Raw genomic sequence first — 26,472 nt, forward strand, 5'->3', positions numbered from 1 at the left:
TACATTACTCTGCCAATTACTGCCGCCTTGTTTATGGCTAGCTTACACAAGACATCTAAGCCTGAGGCAGGTTTCATAGCAATGGCCCCAGCAGTGAACCCAGAAACAGCTTCACACAGCAAGTGCACAAGTCATTTGTGTGGGAAAGTAGAAGTAAGTCAGAGTAGGAGAGGTTAGGGATGAGTGGACCATGCACTTCATCAATCAACCTGTAGGGAATCCAGGCTAGGTAGTCATTTAACTTTTCTGCAGAGCCTTCTTTTCCTGTGGAAACTCCCTTTGAAAGAGGTTTAGGGGGCAGCAGCCAATGGGGAAAACCACAACTGTGCAATTATGTTGAAGCTGCACCACCAAGGACCCAGAGGAAGTGGCAGGAGGCTTTGGAACTACTGTGGAGGACTAGGGACTCAGTGCATCCCCGTGATTCACAAATTCTGGAGGCTGAGCCCCCTGTACATGCAAACCTGAAAGCTCCTGACAGAACGATCTAGAGAAAACTCTGCAAAGGAAACTCATAAAATGATCCAATCCCGCTGCCTCTTTCCATGGGTTTATTCCACAGGACTTATAACCTGGTCCATTTATTTACTGGCCATTATATAGCTATCTCCAGTAGGTATTTACAGAGCCCAATCGCACACAGTCTAGCCTAATGACTAATATTAGCATGATGTGACAAATACAAAATGTTTCTCTGAAACAGAAGAGTCCAAACAGTTCAGCGAATATGAAATAGGGAACAAAATAAATCTGTGTGCCTGTTCTCCGAGCCTATTTGTAATTATTACAATGACATGTATCTCAAAAACACACACATGACTCCACAACCCGACACGTGTTATATGCATTACATCATCTTGCAATGCGGCTTACAGCATTTTGTGGCATGTAGCATGCCTCTTGACAAAAGTAAATACCCACCACAAGTTGGCTCTTTGGCTGTGATATACTACACAGGCTGTGGTCTGGCTCTATGAACAAAACAGCATGCCCTAGCTTTCACTTCACTGACAGAAATGCCTGAATTCGCAAAATGCTGCAGTCCATACTCAGAAATTTATATAAATAATTTTTGTTCACTTTATTCATTGGCTTTTCTATGGTCCCCACTGCTATAGTATCTGAGAATCTTACATTCATTAATGTTTACTGTATCTCCATTTTACAACTGTGAAGAGTGGGGCATGGAAGAGTTAAGTGACTTGGCCCAGAAGGAGTCTGTAGCACAGACAGAAAGCAATCCATAGCCCCCCATTCTCAGGACAGTGCCTTAACTGCAAAAGCCATCGTTCCTTTCACAGCACAGTTTTGCTCCTGCCCCTAAGTAGTGTCCTGAACAAATAAATAAAATGAAGACTATTTCTAAAACAATAATTTACATTGTTATACTCAGATGAGTTACTAAATTAAAATATTATTGATATTATGTTGGCATAGAGGAAAAGTTGCATAGATGTAATCCACACTCTACTAGAGATCAAAGAGGAAAATATAAATTGTTCCATTGGATCAGAACAGTGGTTCATCTAGTTTGGTGTCCTGTCTATGACCATGTCCAGCATCAGATGCTTCAGAGGAATGCAAGAAACTCCACTAAGGACACTTATAGAATAACCTGCCCACAAGTAAAATTATTGTTTAACCCCAGATGGTTAGTGATTGTCTCTGACCTGAAGCATGAGTGTTTACATCCCTTATCATTTTTATTAATACTGTCTAATGAAACTGTGAATGTTCCTGTTATTCATGTAAAAAATTGGAAATATATCACACATCCACATAGTGGACCTACTTAGACAGATCTAAGTTACAGAGTTCTGATTTCAGAATCTGGCCCAATGTCTCTGAGGGCTGGATTTTGCATTTGGAAATTGTGGTCATGAAATTTGGTACAGCTGCATTTGTTTTCTTTGGGAAAATACAAACAAAAAATCATGTGTTGGGTTAAAATCTCCCACTGTGGGGAAGAACCTCACCTCTTCTATTCAACCACTGATACCCTATTGCACCTTTGAGAGAAAAAAACAGCACAGCTACTTTTATGGGCAGAGGCTGCAACCGGTCTCTCTAATTCTTAGACTGATTGATTTTGCAGAAAGAAATTATGCATGTTTGTTCATTTGAAATCAAGCTCTGTGTGTGTGTATGAGAGAGAGAGAGATGTCACATGCATGCTTTCTCTTTATCATGTTATATGGAGATTAAATATCAATATCTGTAATATGTGTATAGCTATGTGCATTCTATAGATAAGCACACAATGAATATACAGGTAGATGTAGATAATACCTGCAGAGGACATATTCCAAACTAGGAAGTCAAACCATACCTTTATCCTCACAAAAGAGAGTGAGAATAGGTTTGTTCTGCAATTCCATTCTCTGTGTAAGCAGACAGAGGCAGACAGGATGATTGACTGATCAATTGATTTTGATCACAATAATGGCAGAGATTTTGCCATAATGGCCAAAATCACAGGATGAGCGAGCATTATTGCACTGTTTAAGTAAATGTTCACAATCCAAAGGTGATACTTTATCAATTTTGTCTGGAAAAGTCCACCATTTTATACCTTTAACTGACAAAAAACCCAGTAAGTCAATACTAGTGCTGCCATTTTGCTTTACCTTGAATGAGAGTGTTGTCAGGTGACATTAGTGAAAGAATGGAATACACATACATGGAAAGGTTCACTATTATGCCATTCAAAATTTAAAAAAATATACTATTTGATTCACTGTCAACCAGTGAAGGTCTTAAAAAGCAAAAGAGCTTTTCCAAAGCCAGATTTTTTGCTTTCATATTTATTTATTTTTTTGCTGTCTGTATGCCCTGAAGCATTTGCAAACAGCAGAAAAACTTTTCTGAAAAGAGCTCACCAAACTTTGGATGCATCAGAAAATATGGAGCGCTTTATAAAAATATCCTGTGACAAGGAATAAAAGCTATGACTTCCAAACCTCTTTTAACTTCTTTATTTTAAGGGCCTCCGCTCTCTTTAACCTTTTGCAAAACACCATTCCCTTCCCCCACTACTCGCACATGCACAAGCACACGTCTTGAATTTGCTTTTTCCCTCAGGAAACCCAGCTTTGACATCTGTATAGCTTCATCTTCCTATGGTCTCTGTTCCATCTTCTTTCTGATGGTCACCCCTTTCTATTTCTTTTCAAGTGGCTCCAACTTCCCTGTCCATCCCTTCAAGCTTCTTTTTTTATTTTTTCTGTAGGAGGCCTTCTTTATCTACTACATGCTACATACAAATGATAGGCCAAACTTTCAGCTTCCAGGTGTGGTTCACTGCATTTCTTCCTGGTGTCAATACTAGTCCAGGCTACATCTATGAATTAATTCAGGTCATCTCCTGGTAAGGTATTTCCAGATGAACTCAGTATATGCAATTATGAAAATTTGCACGAGCACTGCTAACTGCCAGACGAGTATATAACGTGACACCACCAAAAATATAAAGGAGTTGCTTTTCATGGACCAGTGTCTTGCAAAAAAGTTCAATTCAGTTTAACCCACAAAGTTCAAGTGGCTTCAGACTGTACTCAGAAGCTTTCTCCCATTTCTGCAAAACATAACACAGTCGTTAACATTTAAAGACCAACATCCTTATCTTCTGATTAGATGGTCTCTCTCATTGGACTTCAGAAAACTAATCAGGAATTAAATTTTCCTATTGCTTAGTACCTAAAACGTTGTTATTCTTTTTCACATCTGTAAGCCAGATACATTCCTGCGTGTGTGTATGTATTGGTGTACAGTCAGACCCAGCTAGTCACAATCACTTGGAAAATTCATGATCTTCAGTTTTTCAAAAGTAAGATGCAACTCAACTGTACTCAGGCCAGGCCATAATAGTGAGTATAGTTTAAACCTTTCAAATACTCAGACATACAGAAAAGTCGTGCACAGTTTAACCAGATCTGATAGTGCACAGGTAGAGACTTTTGGAGGACGGGGGGGTGTTAGCAGGATTTGTAAGATATATAAGTATTTTTACAAACATTTAAATTCCAGAAATGACAAGTCTATCTAAAAGGAAGCCCAAATAGGAAGTGGGAGAAGCTATTTCTCAATCAAGTGCTGCCTGTAACTAAGCAGACTAATCTAATTTGCAAGTAGGTGACCTATATCTCTGGACATATCTGATTATTTATTCAACTAATCAAATTATATTGTGTCATTTGATGATAGGATGTTCACACTGCTGACAAGATGTTATTTTTTGTTACCAGATAAGGTGAATTGATTCCAATCTATATTACTTTTGTTAGTCATCAACTCTTACACCTAGACCTGCCAAGGGAAGCATGAATGCACTTTCTTAAATTCAATAGCATACACAGCATTAGGTCATAGTAAAAATATGCACTGTTGAATAAACACAGCGACCCCCGGCACTTGATCAGCTTTGTGCCGAAGTATGTTGCAGTACCTCTCTCACACAAGCAGGTCTGAGGCACTTGCACAGTTCCACCTCTTCTACTTGGTCTGCATCTGTATTAAGGAAAGCAGAGAACAACACACATTAGCGGCAGCATCTAGCAAGACACCTCACTTTTGCCTACATCTCAAGACTAAGAGGCGTTACAATGTTAGGTATAGCTACCCCCTATTGTGCTTACTTGCAATACATATTTTATAATTAAAGGAAAGTGATATGTCACCAGACCAGATGCCAGTAACTTTTTTTGATTGACTGATTTAATCCCCCAACAATATCTCCTGAAAACATCAATGGACAATGATTCGGAGGGATCAGCTCAGGGGGCTAGAGAGCGGTGTGTGGGTGTGTGTCCTGGAGAAGGGCCAGCACGGAAGGCCTCAAAGGACAAGGACATCGATATTTACAAGATTCTTTTGTCAGCTCAGTGCGTTATTTAAGGCGGGGTGGGTGGCGAGGCTAGAGTGGGAAGTAGTTGGGGCGAGGGGCTTTGAAAATAAATGACGATGAGAGATGCTCATCGCGCCGACTAAGCCCCCACTAATGCAAAGATGTGAGCGTAATAACAACCATTGTTGTCTTTGTTGCTCCTCTCCTGGATGACCTCTCCTACCTCAGAGGGGGTGGCGCTGGGCTGTTGGGGGGGGGGGGGGTCTGGTCTCCGGACAGACAGACGTCTGCTTTAGCCTCCCATTCATTGTATAAACTGCAGATCTAATCGCTGCCATCTCTGTGACCCTTAATGAGCTGGAGCCTCGGATGAGAGCTTCCCTGGCTTAGCGTCGCAGCCACTGGCAGTAGCAGCAGCAGTGACAGCGCGGAGCTGACTAGCCGGGGCCAGTTCCCAGCGCTACCGGGAATGGTGGAGGTGGGAGGGAGGCAGCAATTACCCTTCCAGCCATCGTGCCTCCAAACCCCACCTCGGAGGGAGAGGGTGGAAAAGCCTAGCCGCGTGCATCGCCTGCCTCTTCTCGAAAGCGCCCAGTTTTAGGACGGGAACCCCGCGGTGGTTCTCCGGTCTGAGCGATCGGGCACCACTGCGGGGTGGGGGGGGGGGGGAGAAATAGCCAGCGGGGGGAAAGTTGGCGGGTGGGTTGGAGACAGAGTGAGAGAGGGCATCGGCGAAGTTGGGCGAAGTTAGCGACCAGGGGGGCCACGCTTCCCTTCTGTAGCAGGGCAAGGCACAAAGGGGAGCGGCGAGGAAACGCGCAGTGCAGGGGGGAAATGGACAAGGGCAGGCGGCGAGGGAGGGGGGGACACCCAGTGCAAGGGACGAACATGGCATAAGACGATCCGGCTACAAAGACAGAAACATGCACCGGGGTTACATCCATAGGGAGAGCCCCCTCTAAGGGTGATGAGTACAAAGGAGAAAACATACGTGTGCGGTACCTATTAGGGAAAGCATCCAGGAAAAAGCCTCCGAGAGAGGGACACACAAGGAAAGACAGCAGGGGAAACATGCACCGGGAGGCAGGGAAACACCCGGTAACCACGGGACAAGTGCTTTTGCTTGGCTGTGTCGCACGTATTCGGTACGGATTCAAGGAGCGATTATTTCAAAGAGCAAGTCAGAGTGTTTCAGGCGCCGAAAGGAGGGTTTTGATCCGTCCGACTCTATAGACCACGACGATCTCTCCTCCCCCCCCCCCCCTTAAAAGAAAGAAAGAATGAATTTGTGGCCAGGCAAACCTGATGTTAGTTTTGTGTGTGTGTGTCATACCAATGGAATGATTTCATATTTTCACGTCGAAAGGAAGAGCCCACATACACAATTGTAGCCGGGAGTTCCTCCGATTTGCTTTTAGTTGCATTCTGCGGTTTGGATCTCGCAGACGGTTTGAGTAAGGGCATTGCCACTTTCCTTTTCCTCTAAAAAACACGGTTGTCCCTTTCGTGAGAGAATATCAGTCCGATTTTTAAGAGCGTCTCCGTGCTGTTCTAGTCTCTCTAATCAGGAGGAAATTCTCTATTAAGAATTGGGGCTGCTGGCCGAAGTAAATAAAACTTCGGTTGTTTTGATCATTGTCACGCAGACACACACAGAGACACACACCCTACTAGCCTGAAAAGCGCAAACTTGCCTTGAAATGGCACTTCAGCTTTAATGCGAGTCTAACTAGCCCATTAAATATGATCAACATACCGTTTGCATGGAATGAAACCTTTCCCAGTCCTGATTGCTCCGAAGGGGAATCACGTTCTACCTCCCACCTTCCCAATCTTCATTCTCCCAGTGTACACACGCTTGTAATTACTGGTGATTGTGCTAATGCAACCCTGAGCAAAAGCATGCTGCTACTGTGAAGAGAGGAACCGGGAAATACCGTTAATTTAAGGAAAATACACGTGGATTATGCTCTCTCTTTGACATGTTTGTACCTCTACACACCCTGTAGATTCTGTGCATTGAATACAGCACTTCATATCTGTCATCTAAAGAGCTCATTTCCGAGTCTCATGTTGCTTCCTTAATTTTTTGTAAATGGATCACCGGGTGATCTAGGAAGAAATGATGTTTCTCTTTGAGAAACGGCGAAAGGAAGGAAAGTGGGGGAAGCGACTTGTTAGCACTGATTCTAAACAAGCAATACACTTCGTATAATTTCTGCCGTGATTGTTTCTTACATAATTCCCTGCATCTAACGCGGAGCAGTTTGCTCAGAAAAGAGTAAAATATAACATCGGGCCTTCTGCGTTCTTAATTCCCCTCCTGCAATAGAACAGGGTTTGAGGAAAGTGATCTGTAACTTCCTTGATCATCATTTGGTTTTCTTTTAAGAGGGTGAACGGTTCTTTTCTTAACCAAATATTTTTTTTTATTTGTTCAGATGACATCCACCCTTGCACCCTCCTCCCTTTTCTTTTCATCATCAGCAAATAAAGATTAGGTGGGCAGATTATAGAAAGCATTTTCAGTCTTGTCCTGATCTTTATTCCAGAGCCTTTGTGATGATATTGATGATGATGATGGTCAAGTGGACAGTTTGATTTTTGTGTTTGGAGCTAGTTATAAAGAATCAATATTATATCAAGGGGTAACTTTCGTGATAAAGGACTTTAACCACTCTGGCTATTCATCATAAGTCTGTAGCAAGCAGATAGGTCAAAAGAAATTATATTGCACTAAAGAGTGTGTCTTCTTATCTCTCCCATACCAGGGGAATAAGGGACAAGCCGATCGATACAGTAGCTGCTGTATACTTCTTGCAATTATCAATAGCTGATTTCGTCTTTTGAGGCCTGCATCTATTAATACAAGCTAATAATAATCTTCTGAGCATATCTATAGTCAAGATGCTAAAAGTTTTTATGCCTGACAGCACTATTTATAGTTCCTAATGTATACATTATGCCATGTATATAATGTATATATAATATTCATCTCACTAGTCATTTTAAGTGATATATGGCTTTGTACAAAGATGGGTAAATATAAACGAGGTTTTTGTGTGCATTTACATATGTTGATGGTGTATATATTATTGTATATGAACCTATATCTAAATGCATACATACCATATGTATATTATATATAAATGTCCACACGGTATAAACATGCATGTCTGCATAGTAGATAACCATACACACTGAATTTATGATGCTGTGATTATATATTGATATGTATGTACCTTTTACATACACCAATGTCCAGGCTACTTAAATATGGTTTGTTAAATTAATATCTCATCTATTAGGGTAAAGAACAAAAACTGATAGTAGTTGGGGTTTGCTCGGTGTGAGCATGAGATTGAGTGTCTATGAATCGATGTTTATTTAGATCTAAGAGTGACATGATATTAAATAAAAGGAAAACTAACAAATGTTTAAGGCAAACCCTTTAGGAGCGATTGTGCTATAGACTGGTTCTATAAATCTGACGGCGGAGCTCGTTGCTTTCTACAAAAAAATTGTAATAGAAAAGAAACATCTTTATAATTGACATTTGACATGCTGTTTGGGTTAGGCTGTGGTAGACCAAGCACAGATTTCGCTCTGATGGAAACATTTATCATCGTGATTGCTACAGAGTGGCAGGTGGTGTTATCAATTACCTCTTCTTACCAATAATAATATTAGTATGGTAATATCTTTGCTCAAGTGAGAACGAATTAGCGGTCAGTTGTTACAGCCTTAAGCACACAAAATAATGCTAGATTTAACCCCACTGTCCTAAAACAAAAGTTGGGGTTAGAGAGGGGGGAAGAGACTTCAGACTGAAAGAAAGAATAAAAGATAATAGAAAATAAAGTCCAAATAATTGAACCTCCCTTCTGAATAAAGTTGCTGAAGCACATTTTTAAAATAACTGGCAACAGCCGGATTGCACAAACCGTCTGATCCAGCTTATCTATATGTGGGTTTCTTTGGTTGGTTTATGAACGCAAATCTTATATATATATATATATATGCAGAGGGAACTATGTGTACACTCCTTGTGAAATCAATTTTACAGATAGGCTTTTTTCCCCCTGAATAAATGGTACAAATTAAAGCAAACACCTAATTTGCGTCCCATTAATGTAAAAAATACAATACTAATTGGTAAATAATATTATTAAGCAGACAAAATAATAACGTGTTGTTTCTTAAATTGAAAACAGCATTGCAAAGGGAAAGACAATTAACAAATTAGATTTAATTGTAGGGGAGAAAAGCAACTTTTGTTTTTCCATCAGTATTAAAATATTTTAATAGACCCACCAATCATGTGGCTGAGAATATGGGTGTGTACCGTGTGTATTCGTAAATTCATGATAGTATGTACATGCAGGTTATACACACATTTACATATTTCTATGCTCGAGTCTACTTATTTATCTATTCACACACACGTGCATAACAGAGCGAGAGGGTTAATCGGTTTTCCCTCCGAAGTGACCATATTTTTGCAGCCCAACTTCAACAAATATGTTTTCATACTTCAGCCTAAAAGATTAAACAGAAGAATCGTGAAAAAAAAAAAAAGTTTCCATCTAATAAGAGAAGTGCGGGGGGAGGGGTCCGAGAGATTAGAAGCCACTTCAGGATAACTTTAGACTTGCATTCCGAGTCCTTTACATGTTTGGGTGAATGTTGTTCACCCACGTCGGTTACAAAAGTTTCCCCATATGATTTGCTCATTTACAAAACCGAGCGATCAAAAGCACTCTTCTGCCTGAGCTGAGGGACATATCCAGGTGTGGGTTAAAAGTGATCCTTTCACCAAAGTCTCCCCTCTCCTGAGCCACTCAACGAAATGTGAATGCAGTTGGGGCTTAAAAAGACGCAGAGCCCTGCAACTTTATCAACTGCTGAGGTGTATCGCTTCTTTAAAATGTGTCACTTGGTGTAACCCTAGAATATGTAAATGTCAAGAGATACAAATCTAGTAATTATGCCTTTCTTGCCTTTGTGATCTCCATTGTTCATTAAATATTAAAGACTGGATTATTTAATTTTCCATTTAAAGTTTCTCTCACGTCTGGCAAAATCATATGACACTGTTTGAACAAAAGTACGGGCTCATAACATTCTCGAAGGCTTGTTTTCTACGACCCGTTGCGAGCAATGCACTATTAAAATCCCACACAAGTCATCATTGTGCTACTGAGGAAGCGAAAAGACCTTGAGAAATAGCAAATGCTAAAGTTTAGGAAGAAAATGTTGATTGAGCAACAACAAAATCCCTTCAGAAGATGACGGGATGAAAATTGACACATTTCTGGTGCTATTCCAATGGGGGGGGGGGAGGGGAGGGAGGGGATGCCGGCGCTAGGTTAAAGTGCAGCATCTCTGATTCCAGGCGAATGTTTCAGGCACAGTCGGTAGCTGAGCTTTTTCACCTAAAGCAAGTCCGTAGAAGTGTACAGTGATATGCCATCTGAAAGCGAAGATGTAAAACCGAACATTTCCTTCACCATTGCACTTTCTGAAGGTTACTTTAACACTGGCAAGCGATCGCTTTCACCTGCATTTTATATATGTGTGTGTGTGTGTGTGTGTAGGTGGTGTATGCAATATACCCCCTTCCTGTCGGTGGAAATACACTATGTTTAATAAGTGCTTAAGTCCCCTCCACATTCATTTTGGAAAATTACATCAGATTTCGCTCATCAATGTCGTTTCCAGACATATCAGTTTAGAAACACTCAGGGTGACAAACTTTCCGACAAAGTGGATCTGTCGCAGAAAAGTTAAAGTAGAATTTAGAGACGGCAAAAAGTATTTATTTGTAAATGCAGGAAGTGCTAGAAAGGGGTCGAGTTTTAGAATCAGATGAATGGAGTGTAGAAAACAGACAGACGTCTAACATCTAAAAGCCATTGATTTGCCCTTTCTAGGTTGTTTTTTAACGAACACCTCAACTACAAAAATCTCGAAAAGTGTGTATGGCCATAAACGATTCATTCTGGCCTAATCTGGCGCCTTTAACTTATTTTGTTTTCCTACAGACGTCAAAGTGGGGAAGAAACCAAAAGCAGAGCGATAATATCACAATGCAAAAGATAAAAGAAAACTTGCAGCAGGGGAAGTTCACAAAGAAGTCTCCCAAAGAAGCCGAGGTCCGTGTATTTTAAGGGCTACAAGGGGACGGATATTAGGAGGAAATCCCTTTCACTGGTCTTAATCTCTGTCCCCAACCCCCTGTCCGCATCTCCCTTCTGTTTCCTGCAAGGTGAGCTGTTGCCCTCCTGGTCCCAACAAGGGGTCTGGGAGCCTGTCAGAGCCATTGGAGCAAAACAAAAGAGGGATATGGGGAGCAGATCGGAGAGGCTGAGTTGTAAGTAATCTTTAAGAAAGGAAAGAAAAAAAGGGGGGGAAAGTGGGAGAGGAGAAAAGAGGGAAGAAGAAAAACCCACCAAATAAATGTCGGGGATGGGGGGCGGGGGGCAAAGGGGAGTGTCCTGATAGCTGTGTGCGGATGAGGCGGCGGACGCGGAGGCATCCGTAACTATGTGGTACATCCTAGCGGCGGCTCGCTGTTATGGGAGTGCCTGCGCGTGCCCCTCTCCCCTCCAGAGCCACCCCCTCCCCCAAAGCAACTTGTCACTTAAGTCTAGTAGTTGTGCATTTCCCCGGGTCTCGGGGAGACGGCGCCCCCGGGCATCCGCCTGGAGGACCATCCCCCTCGCCCCCGAACGCGCGCGCCAGCCGACAGCCCCAGGGGAAGGGAGTGAGGGGCTCGCTGCTGTGCAACTTGCAAGGCAACGGAGGGGCAGGGTGGGGGAACCCGGCCCTTCCCCGCCCGTCCTCGTTTAAAAAAAAAAAAAAAAAAAAGAGGGGAGGGGATGTGAGAAAAGCCGCTGTTGGGAAAGTGTCTGGCGAGAGAAGCACTCGGAGGCGACTGCTGGGAGCGGATCGGGCTGCTGCTGAGCGTGGGGGGGGGAGGGGGGAGAGAGGCGGGGGCAGGAGGAGGTGGCGATCTGGAGCAGGAGGAGGAGCCGCCGTGCGACCCGCACCGCTCCCAAACTTGAAAGTTTATCTGCCCGAAAGCACCGGCAGCCAGCAACTGCGGTGTGTGCATGCACCGCTCCTCCCTTTGCGCGGAGAGCGGGCACTGAGTGGGGCGAGCCCGCGTGCAAAGCCAGCCTTCGGCCGTCGCGTGAGGGCGCGGAAGGCGGCGGCGGGGAGGGGGGGAGACCAGAATCACCCCCCCACTGAAGCACAGCCACCGAGCCCTGACCCCGAGGGAGAAGGGAGAGAGACCCGGGGCTGGATCGAGCTGATTTGCTGGAGATCAAAGACTTGCTCGGCACCCACCGCGAGAGACTATTGTCATTAGCCAAGGGGGCACAAAACCTGAGTTTGGCGAGGGGGGGGGAGCGAAAACTGGGGAGTGGCACCAAAAAGTCATCCCAACCTGCGAGCGAGAGGGGGCAAAAACTTCCTACCAATGGACAACAGGAAGTGATCGGCAGCAGCACCACCAGCAACGGGGAGTCTCTGGTTAGAGAAAGAGCTAAGAAGCTGCAAGACAAAGAAGGAAGGAGAGGTGAAAGACAAAACTGCCCAAGAGCTGGTGTTTTTGTCCCCCACCCCCACCCCCCAGAGGAGAGAACAAAAGTCAGCGGGGAGGAGGAGGAGGAGGAGAAAAAGAGGCAGCGAGGAAGAGAGGCAGGACGGAGGAAGAGCAAAATACAAGAAAATGTGAAGCTCAAAGGAGAGGCGAGGAAAAGCAAGCAGCGCACACCCACAAAAGTTTCTTGCCTCCCGACATAAGCCGAAATTGAACACACACAGGCGCGCACGTCCAGAAATCAGATGCCAGCCAGACCAACTTCTGGGGGAAGAGGAGCCAGGAGAGAAGAAGACGCCGAGGGGTGCAAAAAAAAGCCCGGAGAGCAGAAGAAAGCAAAGCAAAAGTAGCTAAAGGGGGCGGGGAGGAAGAACACGAAGATCACGACCTTCCCCAACAAGTGAAGCTCGCACATATGTTGTGTAAAGTGTGTGCACACCGGAGCCCCGCTGCGCGGTGTGTGCGTGTGTGTGTTTTGCTGCGGCTGTCCCTGCAGCCGCCGCTGCTGCTGGGGTCAGTGCCTCTCGCAGGAGGCGCTGCTGGAGCCGGGGAGACGCATCATTTGGCGGAGTGAAGCGGCTAATTGCTGAGCCCCGTCCCTCATTTACATATGCAGCCTGAGTCCGCTGGAGCCGGGCCAATCCGCGCTCGCCCCCAGCACCATTAATCGCCATGCATTATTCACAATCATAATTACAGAGCCCCATGCGCGATCCGCGCAGCCGCCCCGGCTCGCAGGCAGCGCACGCCCCACAGCACCGCGCAGCACACCCCCAGCCCGGCTAATCCCCCTGCTCGCTCGCCTCTTTTTGTTTGTGTGGGTCGCGCCCCCCCCCCCGCTCTCCTCCGCCACCAACTCGACTTTTTCTTTTGCGATCAATTATTTCCAGCCCCCTCCCTCCGGCTGCCCCCTCCCGCTGATGCCTCTGCAAAAAGCAGGATCCAGAAGCCGCAGTTAGCAGCATGTCTCGTCGCAAGCAAGCGAAGCCCCAGCATCTCAAGTCGGACGAGGAGCTGCAGGCGGAGGTAGTTTCTGAGCACGGTAAGGGGCTCTGTGTGTCTCTGGCTCTGTGGGTCTGTGATGGCGGGGGGGGGGGGGCAGGATTTATGTATTTATTTTGAGCCACGGATCATTCCCCTTCCTGCGGGGAGAGGGAACTAGAAGCCGCTCGGGCCGAGGGGAAGAGAGACAGCGGGAAAAGAAAAGTTAACAGTTCAGCCAAGTCTCCCCCCCCCCCCCCCCGCAGGAAACCATCCCTCCCATCAATGCCCTGCGCTGGCCCTGGCGGGCGCTTTCATGATCGCTGGATTTGGTGTGTGTGGGGAGCTGGCGGGGGGGCGTGTGTGTGTGAGTCCTCTGGGTTGACCCGGACTGTGGGAGCTGCGCGAGGAGGCAGAGGGGTTGGCACCCAGGAGGCGAGCTCTCCTCCCCCTTCCCCAGCTGTGTTTATTTGCCCTCCCTCGCGCCCAGGCGTAGTTTCGGCCGAAGAAACGCTGCCTCCCTCCTCCCCCCCCCCCGCCCCTCTGCCCTATCCAGTCCTAGCTGGAAAGTTGGGAGCTGCTCAGTCAGCTGCCGCCGGGGTTCTGCTGCAGCTGGGCCGGGGGGGCTGCGGGAAGGAAGAGCCGCGCAGTGCAGCTCCGCCGGGCTGAGCGAGGGTGCGCCGAGTCCAAAGGGGGCTCGTGCTCCGGTCGCAGCCCGGCGCTCTCGACAAACCGGGCCAGCGCGCTCAGCGCCCTCCTCAAAGCGGCGGGGCTGCGAGGGGCTCCCGGTTGCCACAGTGCCCGCGCTCCCCCTCCCCCCCCCCCCCCGATCCAGATTGCAAGTGAAAAGTGGTTCTAGGTGGGAAGGCTTTGCCTTCCATCCTGCACCTCTGACTCCCCCTCCCCAGGCAGAAGGGGGCTTTGGGGAACAGGAGGGAAGGGTAATACAGCCCCTAGGGGTAGGGGACAGTGTCATAGCTGGGTTGGGGAAGTTGGGTGCTGGGGGAGCGGAGTTTGTCTCGAGGAGCCTGGGAGCTCCTTGTGCTTTCCCCTCCCTGCTATCTTTGCTCCCCTTCAGTTGCTCTGGGCTCTTCTCGGGTTAATATTAGCCTTACTGACTACAAGCGATCACTGCCACCACCATCATCTTTCACAACAGCCACATGGAATGGGGAAGGTTTATTTTTCCCACCCATCCGCCATGACCCCCCCCCCCCCCCCCCGGCACCCCCCACGGGCACATATGCCTGGTTTAATATTGTTAGATTGCCCAGTGTGTCCGGGTTGCAATGATCCCTTTTCCCCACCTCTGCAATAACATTTTGAAAATGGGGCTGTAGGCTTTTAAAACAGAGAATTAACTGTGCTGATCAGAAGTAAAATTTGCAAAGGCGTCCTACAACCAACCCATCCTCACTTTTCCTTGGTTAGGTTGAAGGCTTCACACTGGAAAGTTTTCTTTTTCTTCTTCCACAGTTTATCTTTTTTTGGTTTCTTGCATAACCAGTAAGTGAGACACTCCCTCCCTCACTCCTTTATTTTACCAAAACAGCAACAAACAATATGCAAAAATCACAGCGCTTTATCCTTGTTGTGCTTCAAAACTGGAATTACTCTACTTACAAATTGCCTTTGGGGGGAGGGGGGGAGAGGAGAGAGAGGGAGGCATGAAAGTTGGAGTCTAAGGAGGATTTTGACTATTGTATCAGAACTTCGCATCCTTGAAGCTTAGGGTAGTATGAATGCACTTCATGAGGTTAAAACATATTTCAGATAGGCAAATCTTCAAACCAAGGAATACCACTACCTTTTTCTCCTTCCCAGGGTATTTTTGGGGGGTGGCAGGAAGGGTTGGTCTCCAGAGTCCGGGGAAGGAAGGAGAAGGGGCTGTTACCGCTTCTGGAAAAGCCTTTTAGATACTGACAATAAGAAACATGCAAGGAAATGCTTCTTTCTGTCACACCTGAAGAACAAAACATTGTGTATTTTTATTTTACTTTTGTTTAAGCATAGCAGTGACAGTGTACACAAATTAAATTGAAGCAAATAGATAAGAATTATTATTTGTCATGGTGGAAACAAGATTAATTAAACACAGTGTATGTTGGGAGGGTTCTTGGTTTAAGAATTTCTCATTTACAAACTTTTAAATGTGCAGCATCTATTTCAGCACAGGGGGAAAACATGCATTACTTCATTATGTCACTTCTGGTGAGTTAATATATTGAAGAAAATTGTTAAACTATTTTTGTTTTGCTTTGTTTTGTGAGTCTTATCTATGTAGCCATGTCACCCGAGATTAGAACAGGAGATATGCTAAAAAGAAACGCTTGCATATGGTGGGTAGATTAAGGACAAAGAATCTTTTTGTCATGGAAATATATTTTTTTTGTTTTGTTTTGTTTACTTCATCACATAGAATTTCTCACACTTGGTTTGTTTTGTATTGCCCTCAATGACTACATGATCAAATGAATGGATTTATTTCTGCCGAATGAGAAAGACAGTCTTTCCATCAAAAGGACTACATTGCATCCCAGTGAGGAATTTTAAAGCGTTATTATTGTGGTCCCTGAATAGCTCAAAATCGGCTTTCACAGCAGCCCTAAAATGCAACAATGTAAATACTTCTCAGCCTCAGAAGGCTGTTATCAAAATGTGCTGTGTCCCCTTTTATTAAAACATATTTAAATTAATGGAATGAAACCCCTCATAATTAACAATAAAAAAGCTGGAGCAGTGTTATTGGTTTTTCACTTTCATTTCAGAAATGTGAACACGGTGAACTCAGTAGTGTAAACAAGTTGAAGGATCTGTAGTGCACATTAGTGTAGTGTAAATCATTTACACGTTATAATACAAAGTACAAATATTGCTACTTTTAAAACAATTTAAAGGGTCAAATATATTTAGATGCGCAAGGATCTTAGAATTAAAACAGGTCTTTCAAGTCAGTGCTTTTCATTTCCATTCACAGTTGTAATCAAGATATTGCCACAGTTCCTGAACATATTTTGCAACAGGCCAAAAATAGTCTGTCCAGGACAGAACAGAGGAGGAGTCATTTTGTAGTTTTTTGGGGGGGGGGGGGGCGTTAAAAGCAAACAAAGTGATTATTCTTTTATCTGTACCCTTTTACACATTTTTTACACTGTGATAGAAATGATTGATAACCCAATATTAAGTTAAAGAAGCTTATTTATTTAATGTAAGTATATTTTTAATATCATTATCAAAGTATATTTTCATTAAGTGAAATATATTAAGTGAATATACTTTAGACATACTACTTATAATTAAAATTGAACAGCAGCCAAAAGAAACCTGACAGTTTGGAAAACAGAATGGAAGATAAACAGTAGGCTGTATTTAAAGTTATATGGAGGCCAGTCAACTTAGGTGGCAATGTTACAATGGACGCTTTAGAATTGTAGTAAATAATTTCTGAAGTCAGTTTGGACGACAGCATAATGCAGTTGAGTTCAAACAACAGAACAGTCTCAGTATGGGTAGTCTGGTGAGAAGGTGTTTGAAATCTGAAGATAATTGACAATGTCATGAGCTACAAATTTACATTCAGAAAATCATGATTTTTTTAATGTGGAAAGCTAAAATATGCCTTTTATAAATTGGAAAAGAAATGTTTGGAAACAACTAATAATGATAGATTGCTTAACCAGATATATTGTAGAATAAAGAACAAAAAGATATTTCTTCTCACAACATTTTAAGGATGCCATATTGAAAGAAAATGATGGAAATCATTTACAAAGAGTGACAAGAATTGAAAAAACTGTTGTTGATATCAAACACAAAATATGCTCTTCCTTTGTGAGAAAAAATAATTTAAGATATTAGTGTTTTAAATTTCTAGTAGCAATGTTTTTCTTAAATCAACAGATTACAGGCAATTAAAAATTATGTTCTAAAGAAAAGAGAAATATTAAGTGCATTTTTACTCAGATTAATTCATCTTATTATCTGAAGAGCATGAGTTTAGCGTTTTTAAAGTAGGAATAATTAAACAAAGTTTTTGTAATGTTATAAAAATGATTCCAGTGTTGCTGTAGTAAAGTTCTACTAAGTAACTATGACAATTGACGCTTTGGACTGTTTTCATTCTAAGATAATGGCTGAGATGTATTATTGTTTGTTTTGAGGGGAAAGGAATACCTTAAAGGAACTAAGTAATGGCAATCTTTGAATATGATTTTGCAACCTAACATCTTGTTTTTTAAAAACACTGGACATAATTACATTAAAGTCTTCTTTTACATTTGCGAAATGTGGAATATGTTCTAATGCATGAATTTTTTAATGCTGGTGAACCAGAATTACATTCTATATATTTTAACATTTACTAGCTGAACTCATACAGTGTTCTTTTGAAATTAAAAAATATATCTATAATGACACCAGTTCAGTGTAATCAATTTTCTTTAAAAAAATCTATTTGATATATTTGTATATATACATTAAACACACATCCTACAAGGATAAGAATTTATCTACATTAAAAATACAAAAAATAAACAACCCAAAACCAAAAACAAAGCCCAGAGGTTACTTCATATAATTTAGAAACACAGAATAATTTTTTCTCTAGAACATGAAAGGTGACAGTAAGTTGTCAGTTTACATGAAACTCCTATGATTTTGCAAACACTCTTTTCGAAGCAACTACACCAAAGATTGTTATTTATTTTGAAAAATGATATTTTAAGGAAAAACGGAAGTATTGCTGATTAATTGCGGATTATCTGCCACTATAATGGGAAAGGACAAGTAATATTATTTGCTTAAATTCTTTTGGAATTCTTGTACATACTTCATATACAAATTTAGTGTCATATAAATTTAGATCATAAGATCATTTTGATTCTCTTCAAAGTCAGCAAGAGAAAAATGTATGGATTAGCATCAGGAATTTCTCAACAAGTTGATTGTTGTATGCAAGATGATAGAGAAAGAAGGGAAAAGTGGGTCAGATTTTGTTTTGTGCTGCTAATCTCAAATAAATTTTAGCATTGATCTTGAGGTGGTCATATGAATATTTTCTTTTCTTTGGGAAATCTTCAAAGGTGTTACTCTGACTTCTGTATAATAAATATCAGCAGGATACTAATGTAAATGTAAATGTTACTATGTAACAGTGTAAATGTTACTAATGTAAAATTAAATGTAAATGTTGATAATAACTTGTACTTTTCAAAATATTTGAAAAAAATCATTATAGAAACTAGTATTCAAGTTTCTTTTTAAATAAGAATTTTTAAGAAAAAAGAAAAAATTCCAACAAATGTCCATAAATTCTACTTTTAAAAAACAGTTTAAGTCCTGGAAGATTTTTAGGAGCGGGGTTTATTTTGTTTTTTCCCTATATGATTTGTTGACTGATTGCCAAACTGGGAAAAGCATAATCTGTAGACTATCCATTACTCAGGAGGTGAGTCAGTCAGTTTTGCTGATAATAAAACAGGTCTGGTATGATGTTAAAATAGTTCAGTTCTGACCTATTTTATACAAAATAAAGCATCTATTTAACACTTCAACTGAAATATTTCATCTGTAAGCTGAGAGTCATTTTCTATAAACTTTTCAGGAGAAGTATTGTTAAATCTAGTTATAATTGTACATTTTTGTTAAATAGTCCATTTCAGCGTAGAGGGCCAAAATCCTGCTTGCTTTACCCTCCCAAAACCTCCCGCTGAATTTAATAGGAGTTTTCCATGAATAAATTGAGCAGGATTTAAACTATAATGTATTTTTGGGTCATGTTTAAGTGTCGTGCTGTTAGAGATGGTTTCCTTTGGGTGGGGCTTGGAATATTGGAAATTCGAAAAGCTAGAAAAATCATGTCATGCATGAATTAAGGAAAACATAAACTAGTGAAGTTTTAAAATAATTATTTAGAATAACTGAGCAAAAGGACACTGGACTCAAGGTTTTTGTTTTGTTCTAATTTACTATACACAATAGGAATACATACACACAAGATTTAAAACAGATTTTTTCCCCTAATTTTCTCAGTTGTTACTGTTGTGTCTTCTCTCTCCTCCCCCCAAAAAATCAAAACTCTCCATGGTTGGAAAATATACTAATAAATAACACCTCTGACAATGTCAGTAGAACTTCTACATATTTTACAACATATGCCTGTCTTTTTCAATCCACACTTAAACCGGTTACATTTTTGTGTTCAAGTCCCTTTTGTATTTTCTGTGTATTAGTGTCCAGTGTACTATAGAAAGTCTGTTTGGTCTCAGTGAAAAGGTGGGATTGCACTGAGTGCCAACAAGCTTCCGAAGGACTCTCCCTGAGGGTGGGTAGTTAGAAGTGCTTTAACAAGGCTTGCTGATTTAACCTTTGCCTGCTTTGCCCTGCCAGGGGTGGCCACTAGATGTCAAGCTCATAATACAATTAGTACATCTGTGCAGTTGACCTTGGCAGCACGGCTTACCACTGTTCTGTTAAGTGTTAACACTGAATTTGAGTGTTAACTAGAGATCCCTGTGAGTTTGCTACATGCTGTACAACTTATCAAACACCCATCTAGTTCAGGACAAGTGTTTACAGTTCTTAAAGAAGGAAAAAGATTTCCTTTTGTGCTGCCTTGCATCTTGAACTGCTTAATTAACCCTGCAGGTGCCACAGCACTTTTGTTTCAATTAATCAAAGCAGCATTATTATTCACTATTTCAAGAGGGCCCTCCAAATGGCTCTATTTGGTAATTCCATTTTGTGATTTTTATATCTATGTAATACATTTCATAAACTGTAGATGACTAGTAATAATCGTTTTGTTTAGCTTTTTATGCAGCTTTAGTTATCCAACACAACACTGCAGTATAGAGAATGGTAAATGAGCAAAGTGACTGAGCTACATAATTAGCAATGAATTACTTAGAGTTTGATCCTACAGATGCTTGTGCACGTGAGTAACTTTTACTCACAGAAGTAGTCTCATTGACTTAAATGTTTGTGTGTTCATTCCTCTTGTGCATAAGCCTTTGCAGGATTGGGCTCGTAATTGGCTTCTCATATTTGTGGTCCTATAAACACAGACTTGCCATTCTTTCAGTGTTTGTTCAGACATTGGCCTGTTTTGTTTTGCAGAGTTAGGCAAGTCTAAAATTACGTGTATGTAGTTTAAGACTTAGTTAACCATCAACTTTCTGAGACGAGGAAATTATGTAAAAGCCTGGTGTTTTATTTCATTCGTTATCCTTATTTGATTTTGTACTTTCTGTTTCAGAACTTGCTATGTTAATTATCAACCTTGAAATTGTAAGGATTCCTAATAAAAAAAAACCTTATTGTGTTTCAAAAAAATTAGCTTGTTCATGTATATTTAATTATACAAATATATATTCTATATGTAACGTTAGAACAACCAACTGAATAGCTTATTGTATATGGTCTTGAAAACATAACAAACATCTTGTTATTTGGTACAATATCTTGCACAGATATTTGGAATAAATTGTGAATGTTGCATTCCTTCCACATCTGCATGAATACATAACAGCGCTAGTGTTTTAGATACCGCTGCACAATTAGAAACCGCAAATGTTTTAAACAGAAGACAGTTAGTGACTGTGCCACAGGTGGCTGTTACTTAACAAATTCTGAGATTTAGGCCACTGAATAGATCAAGCTGTGTGTGCCAGGTCAATACAAGTTTTTGCATAGCAAGAGTGCCCTCCACTGTTCAAATCCATATTAACAGCTTTTGTGATCTGTGAAAAAGGACAGAAAATTTTTCTATTGAGCCTGGAATTTCTTCTCCATTGTTAAACACAGTAGGGGTCTCTATTTGTCTCCTCCTGTTTCACAGCTTGGGCTCAGTATGTGATAATTCATCTTTCTTTATGGGATTCAAGGCTATCATAAAGAGTTAAAAAGAATTAATTTGCAAGAAAATAAATGTCTTCTAACAATTTAAGAAAACTTTTTAAATGCTTTGTACATTTTAAGAGATAAAGCTAGAACAAAAAGTAGTAATATTGTTCTCAAGGATCAATAAATTATAAGGTTACTGGCTCATGGGAAAGTTAATATTTTTGGAAGAAAATAAAATTTTATTTGTTTTTATATTTTTTTAACAAATAAAAATTGTTTGAAAAAATGTTTGCCCAGACTGACAAAATGAATTATAAATATTTGTCCAACTCTATTTCACCAATCTTCAGTAATTGGGAAGCATATTTATAAGATCTTTTGCTAAAAACAAAACTGCTAAGAGCTGCTCTTTGAAATTACTATTAGATTTGCATGTGAGAGCTTTCTACGTCCAGATTTGTGATTAGAGGACATTTTTATCTTTAACTGATGTAACATTCCAGGAGGGGGAAGGGTAATATGCCTTTTGCTGAAACTTCTTTATAGTTCATATGCTGCTTCACAAAAATGATTGCTAGTTTTAACTTCATACATTAGAAATGCATATACTTTTTAAAACAATTAAAGAATTGTTGTTATTAAACTCTCTGTAACTGTACCTGATTCACAAATAAGAGATTTTGCAGCTTTTTCATTGCCATTATTTTTAACATTGCATGTGATCTGAAAAGTTTTAGAAAATGTTTTGTTTGACAAATTTCTTGGACCTTTCACAATACATTTCTTTGGTTATAAAACTTTACATAACACATTCACATTTGAAAGAATACTAATCCTAGAGAGAAAAAAAGAGCATTTTCTATTACTTTCATTGTTTTATCTAATTCTGTTGTGAAAGTATATACAATTATGAAACACACAATTTAAGGCTTTTATGTTGCCACTGGAATAAAAAATGTATAGTAAAACATTGCATTGCCAGAGAACATTACTACAGATTGTAAGGACCCTTATCTAATATAATTGAAAAGGTGCTTTACAAGTCATTTATATGCAAAACTAGAAGTGATTTTTTAAAAATAATAATAAAAACAAAAGAGGAACAAAACTGAAACATAGTGAAACAGTTTTGGCTTCTTTCATATTGTAAAACAGTTCATCCCAAGAAAAATGGCATTTAGCTAACAGTCAGCATATATTTAGTAGTTATTCTTACTAGAATGAAAACTTTATTTAAACCCATTTCATAGCAGTAAATGGCATTTAGTATCTCTGAAACATCCATTTGTTATCTTTTCTCTCACATGTATTGAAAAAACTTTAGCTTTCCGGTAGCACATAAGAGAACGTCCTGCTGTCTACAAACTCTATGTATCTATGCATAGGGTTCATAGCTGTGCCAGTTTTTTCCTAACTTTACACATTTCCTCATGTTAACTGAAGGAGTCACTGTACCATTTAAGCCATTTCCCCAACCTCTCTTTTTCTCAGACTACAAGAAAGAAGATTGACATTGTATTCCATATATGTAGCTATGCTTGAAGCATGAACAGCATTTGATGTGTACAGTTAATGACACTAGCAAAGTAAATTTCTCTCCACATCAAGACTTTGTACCTCCCAAATAGTGCCAATAGAGCACACAAGTAGCGCAAGATATTACAATGACAAAATGACTTCCTCAAAACATCTTCAAATAAATTAACATGCACAAATTCAAACAAAGGGCTGGATCCTCACCTGGTGCACATGGGCATCCATCTGTTGAAATCAATGCAGCTACAGTGATATTTGCACCAGCTTAAGATCTGGCCGAAATGTCTTTGTGGATGTGTTTGCTATACATTTTCACCAGTTTTCATATAGTAACCTTTATGTACTGTAAATTTATTTTGCATCCCTTTACTGTTAGCAGCTTCAGCTAACTGTTAGTTGTTGAATTACTAATGAAAAAATCAAATAATGTAGAGGTTAGCGGCTCAAACCCTGAAGTCCGAACTTAAGCAAAATTCATATTCAACTCCCGTTGCTTCAGTAAGAACTACAGGATTTAGCCCAATATCTACAAGATTAAGCAGCTACTCTATTAATTAAAAAAAAAAAGTCTTATGTAAAACTTTATTATAGTAGCACTTTCACTATATAATTGAAATAATCATTATTTTCAACATAAATACAAATGATAAAACACTGCACTATTTAATTAAATTAAATCACTTTTATTTTAGGACATGGAAGAGTGAAGGCAAACTGTAAAACATAAAGTAAATGGGAAATGATTTAAAGTAATCCAAGAGCAGTGTAAATCCAGACTAATATAAAAAATAACTTCTTGTCTTAAAACTATGATAGATTAAAAAGGTTGAACAGCCTGGAACATGATAAAATAATGAGAAGAATTCTCTCTATCCAATATATATAAATATGATGCTAGAATTTTATCAGACAGCAAAATATACAATATCTGATACATATGGGCAACACGGTATAATCTACTTTTCAACAGAAGTCTGCATTGAAATCAGCGGGGAGTTATGTTTAAAAATCAGTGGCACAAAATGGCACTTTTTTCTTTTGCTTTTTTTAAAACTAATAATTAGAATTGAAAATGGTGTAGGAAACTAAGTGCAAAATATATCAGAATACCTTTCATTCCAGTGGCTGCTTTATTACATTTTTTTCAAGAATATTTAGAACTCATCATTTTCATTGACATGGTTCTTTTTCAAAATGTCTATATGGGAGCAGATCTTAAAAGCTGTTACTTACATACCTAACCCAATTTACTTCAGTGGAATTCCTTGCATGAGTAAGGGTTACTCACACAAGTAAGGGCTTGCAGAATTGGGTTCTTAGCCTATAATTCTATAAAGCATCTCAGCACACACAGAAGGTGTTGTACAGTCAATAAATAATGTCTGTATGTCAGATTAATGTTTCCTACAATTAATGACATCTGCTTCCTTGCCAGTATAGAAAGTGAAGCTTTGGGAAAGGAAGATGTTGGTGAGGTTCTTTGTATGGGTGCATTTTAGAGTTATTTTAAACTCCAAAACTACTTTCTACACTGCCTTCTTAAAATATTATTTTGGAAAATCACTTAATTTTTAAAAAAGATGAGTATATCTTTAGTTTCAAAAGTATTCCTGATTTTTACATTACTGTTTTTTTATTGGAGGGGAATCTGAAAGGCAGAGATGCAGATTCCCTGTCTTTCAGGGCCAAAACCTACTGAAGTCAGTGGGAGGCTTGCCGTCATTTTTAGTGGGAGCAAGATTGGGCTCCAATGGCCTGAGAAATGGCTATAATAGTATTTTATTACATTTCATATTTTAAGTTGAGGGGTCACTTACAAAATGTAAAACGTTGCTTTTCTTGAGTTATGCATTAGTGTAGCAGGCTGGTTATAATATTGATGTATTATAGAGATCCATGTTGATAGTATCTGGTAATAATGTGTGCAGTGGCTTAGGCATCTGCTGAAAGTTCATCTACCTATATCTCTTAGTTATCACATATCTAAATCACAAGACTGTCTTTAATTTAGAAATAAAATATGTTTTGAAATAATGAGAACACTTTCAAATTTGGATTTAATGATTATTGTACCTTGTCTGAAATAATTACATGGTTCTTATTTGAGCAGTTCATTCTAGATTAGAGAACTGCCATATTTGAATGGTTATGTTGCTAATATCCATCACAAATTACTTAAATCTGTTGTGCAAGGTTTGTCCAGAGGAAGATATCCATATTGGAAAGAATTAGCAATATTTAGTTAAGAGGGCAGGAAGGGAAATAAGCAGGTTAGATGCTGTTAATAAGTATCCCACCCTGCCAAAAAAAAAAAAAGAGAGAGAGAGGGAAGGGGGGAAACCTCTGCCCAAACTTTCAGTGTGTTTGGAGATGAGCACCGGAAAACTACACAAATTAAAAACTCACAAAGGACTCAATCCTGCAATCCTTAGTCAGGCAACACTCCCATAGACCTCAGAGGGCACTGAGTAAGGCTACAGGATCAGGCTCCAAGACTGTAAAAATGTAAATCTGCAATGTAAATAAAGATTTGTTTGAATTGTCTTGTTCTGAGAGACTCCAGAGAAAAGTGCTACTAGAATGTGAATGTAAAACAAGAACACTGGAATGCTCTGCTTTTCTTTTACTCTATGCGCTTTCACTTTCCAAAAAGCCAAGAGCTTGCTTTCTAAAATTACATTGGAAGTAGGCTTTTGTAAGAATAACTTTTAAAATATGTTTATTTTAATAGTATAGGATTTTAGAACACCTCTGGCAATAAAATTTCCACCCCTTTTCCACAGTGAATCATGCTGTCATGTTTCATATTGATATTTTTATAATAAAATGTTAAATTAATTCATAAAATGTCATTTTGTATGTATGTTCGCTGGTTGATGTTTAGAGATAGCTAAGTATTATACTCCTAAACTTAACTAATGTATAAGCCTCACTGTTGGGTGAAAAGCCCTGACTAATAGGGTTATAGTTAGTTGTGTTTTATTCAGATGATTTTTTTCCAAAAGAAAAATAAGTAAGCAAAATAATCATTAGTGCTCAAATAAATGTTTTGCTTTTAGGTGGTAGAAACAATGAAACTTTGTGTATATAATGTATTTATTTTTTAAAAAATCTGTAATATTTCCTCATAATAAAATGCAATTCTATGTATATATAGAGAGAGACATTATATTTAAACTGAATTTTAACAAAAAAGGTTTTAAAAAAACAATTTACACACATTTATATTTTACACTTTTTTAAAAGCTACAATTTTATACCTACAATTATTTTTAAAATTATATCTAGGAATCTGGGAATAAATACATAGTACCCAAGCTTCCAGCCCATTTGCAGGTGAAACTCCCTATTAAAATCTGGAGGGAGTTTTGCCTCAGTAAAAACTGCAAGACCTGGCCCAGAATTATGCCAAAAGTGACATGTGATATTTAACATTCAGAATAAAACATAAACAAAAAATTGAGGAAAATAATTAACATTTTGCAAAAGTAACTAGAGCAATCTCAAGAATTAATTTTTCCTTTTATTTTCTTTTACTAAAAATTCTTTTCCTTAAATATTTCTGTTTCATAATACAAGTTCTGCATTCCTTGGCAAGTTTTCTCAGCACATTGTTAACGTATATACATCTGTATTTAAAATGAAACTTTGCATATAGTAA

The 26,472-nt window shown here is 39.9% G+C and overlaps 1 protein-coding gene and 1 long non-coding RNA gene across 6 annotated transcripts in view; one reads left to right on the forward strand and one right to left on the reverse strand.

Moving 5' to 3' along the window:
- Nucleotides 1-2,960: 2,960 nt before the first annotated feature.
- On the reverse strand, nucleotides 2,961-6,706 carry LOC137146261 (uncharacterized). 2 transcript variants are annotated; one of them, XR_010917883.1, is made up of 3 exons: nucleotides 6,600-6,706; nucleotides 4,445-4,506; nucleotides 2,961-3,574 (listed from the first exon to the last, which is right to left on the reverse strand). It is a non-coding gene; the product is annotated as an uncharacterized lncRNA (long non-coding RNA). The 2 variants fall into 2 exon arrangements; XR_010917882.1 differs by lacking the exon at nucleotides 6,600-6,706 and adding an exon at nucleotides 5,067-5,254.
- Nucleotides 6,707-13,310: 6,604 nt separating this feature from the next.
- The window catches only part of SALL3 (spalt like transcription factor 3), a 26,340-nt gene continuing 13,178 nt past the window's right edge, over nucleotides 13,311-26,472 (forward strand). For all 4 annotated transcript variants that reach the window (XR_010917909.1, XM_067537527.1, XM_067537526.1 and 1 more), the window contains exon 1: nucleotides 13,311-13,494. Coding sequence is in view for 3 of the 4 variants with exons in the window: in XM_067537527.1 (XP_067393628.1) it covers nucleotides 13,416-13,494 (79 nt within the window). In the remaining variant the exon portion in view is untranslated. The remainder of the gene's footprint in view (nucleotides 13,495-26,472) is intronic.

This window comes from Emydura macquarii, unplaced genomic scaffold, assembly GCF_026122565.2.
Source record: "Emydura macquarii macquarii isolate MOO-44397 ecotype Brisbane River unplaced genomic scaffold, CSIRO-AGI_Emac_v2 contig_431, whole genome shotgun sequence".
Lineage (NCBI taxonomy): Eukaryota > Metazoa > Chordata > Testudines > Chelidae > Emydura > Emydura macquarii.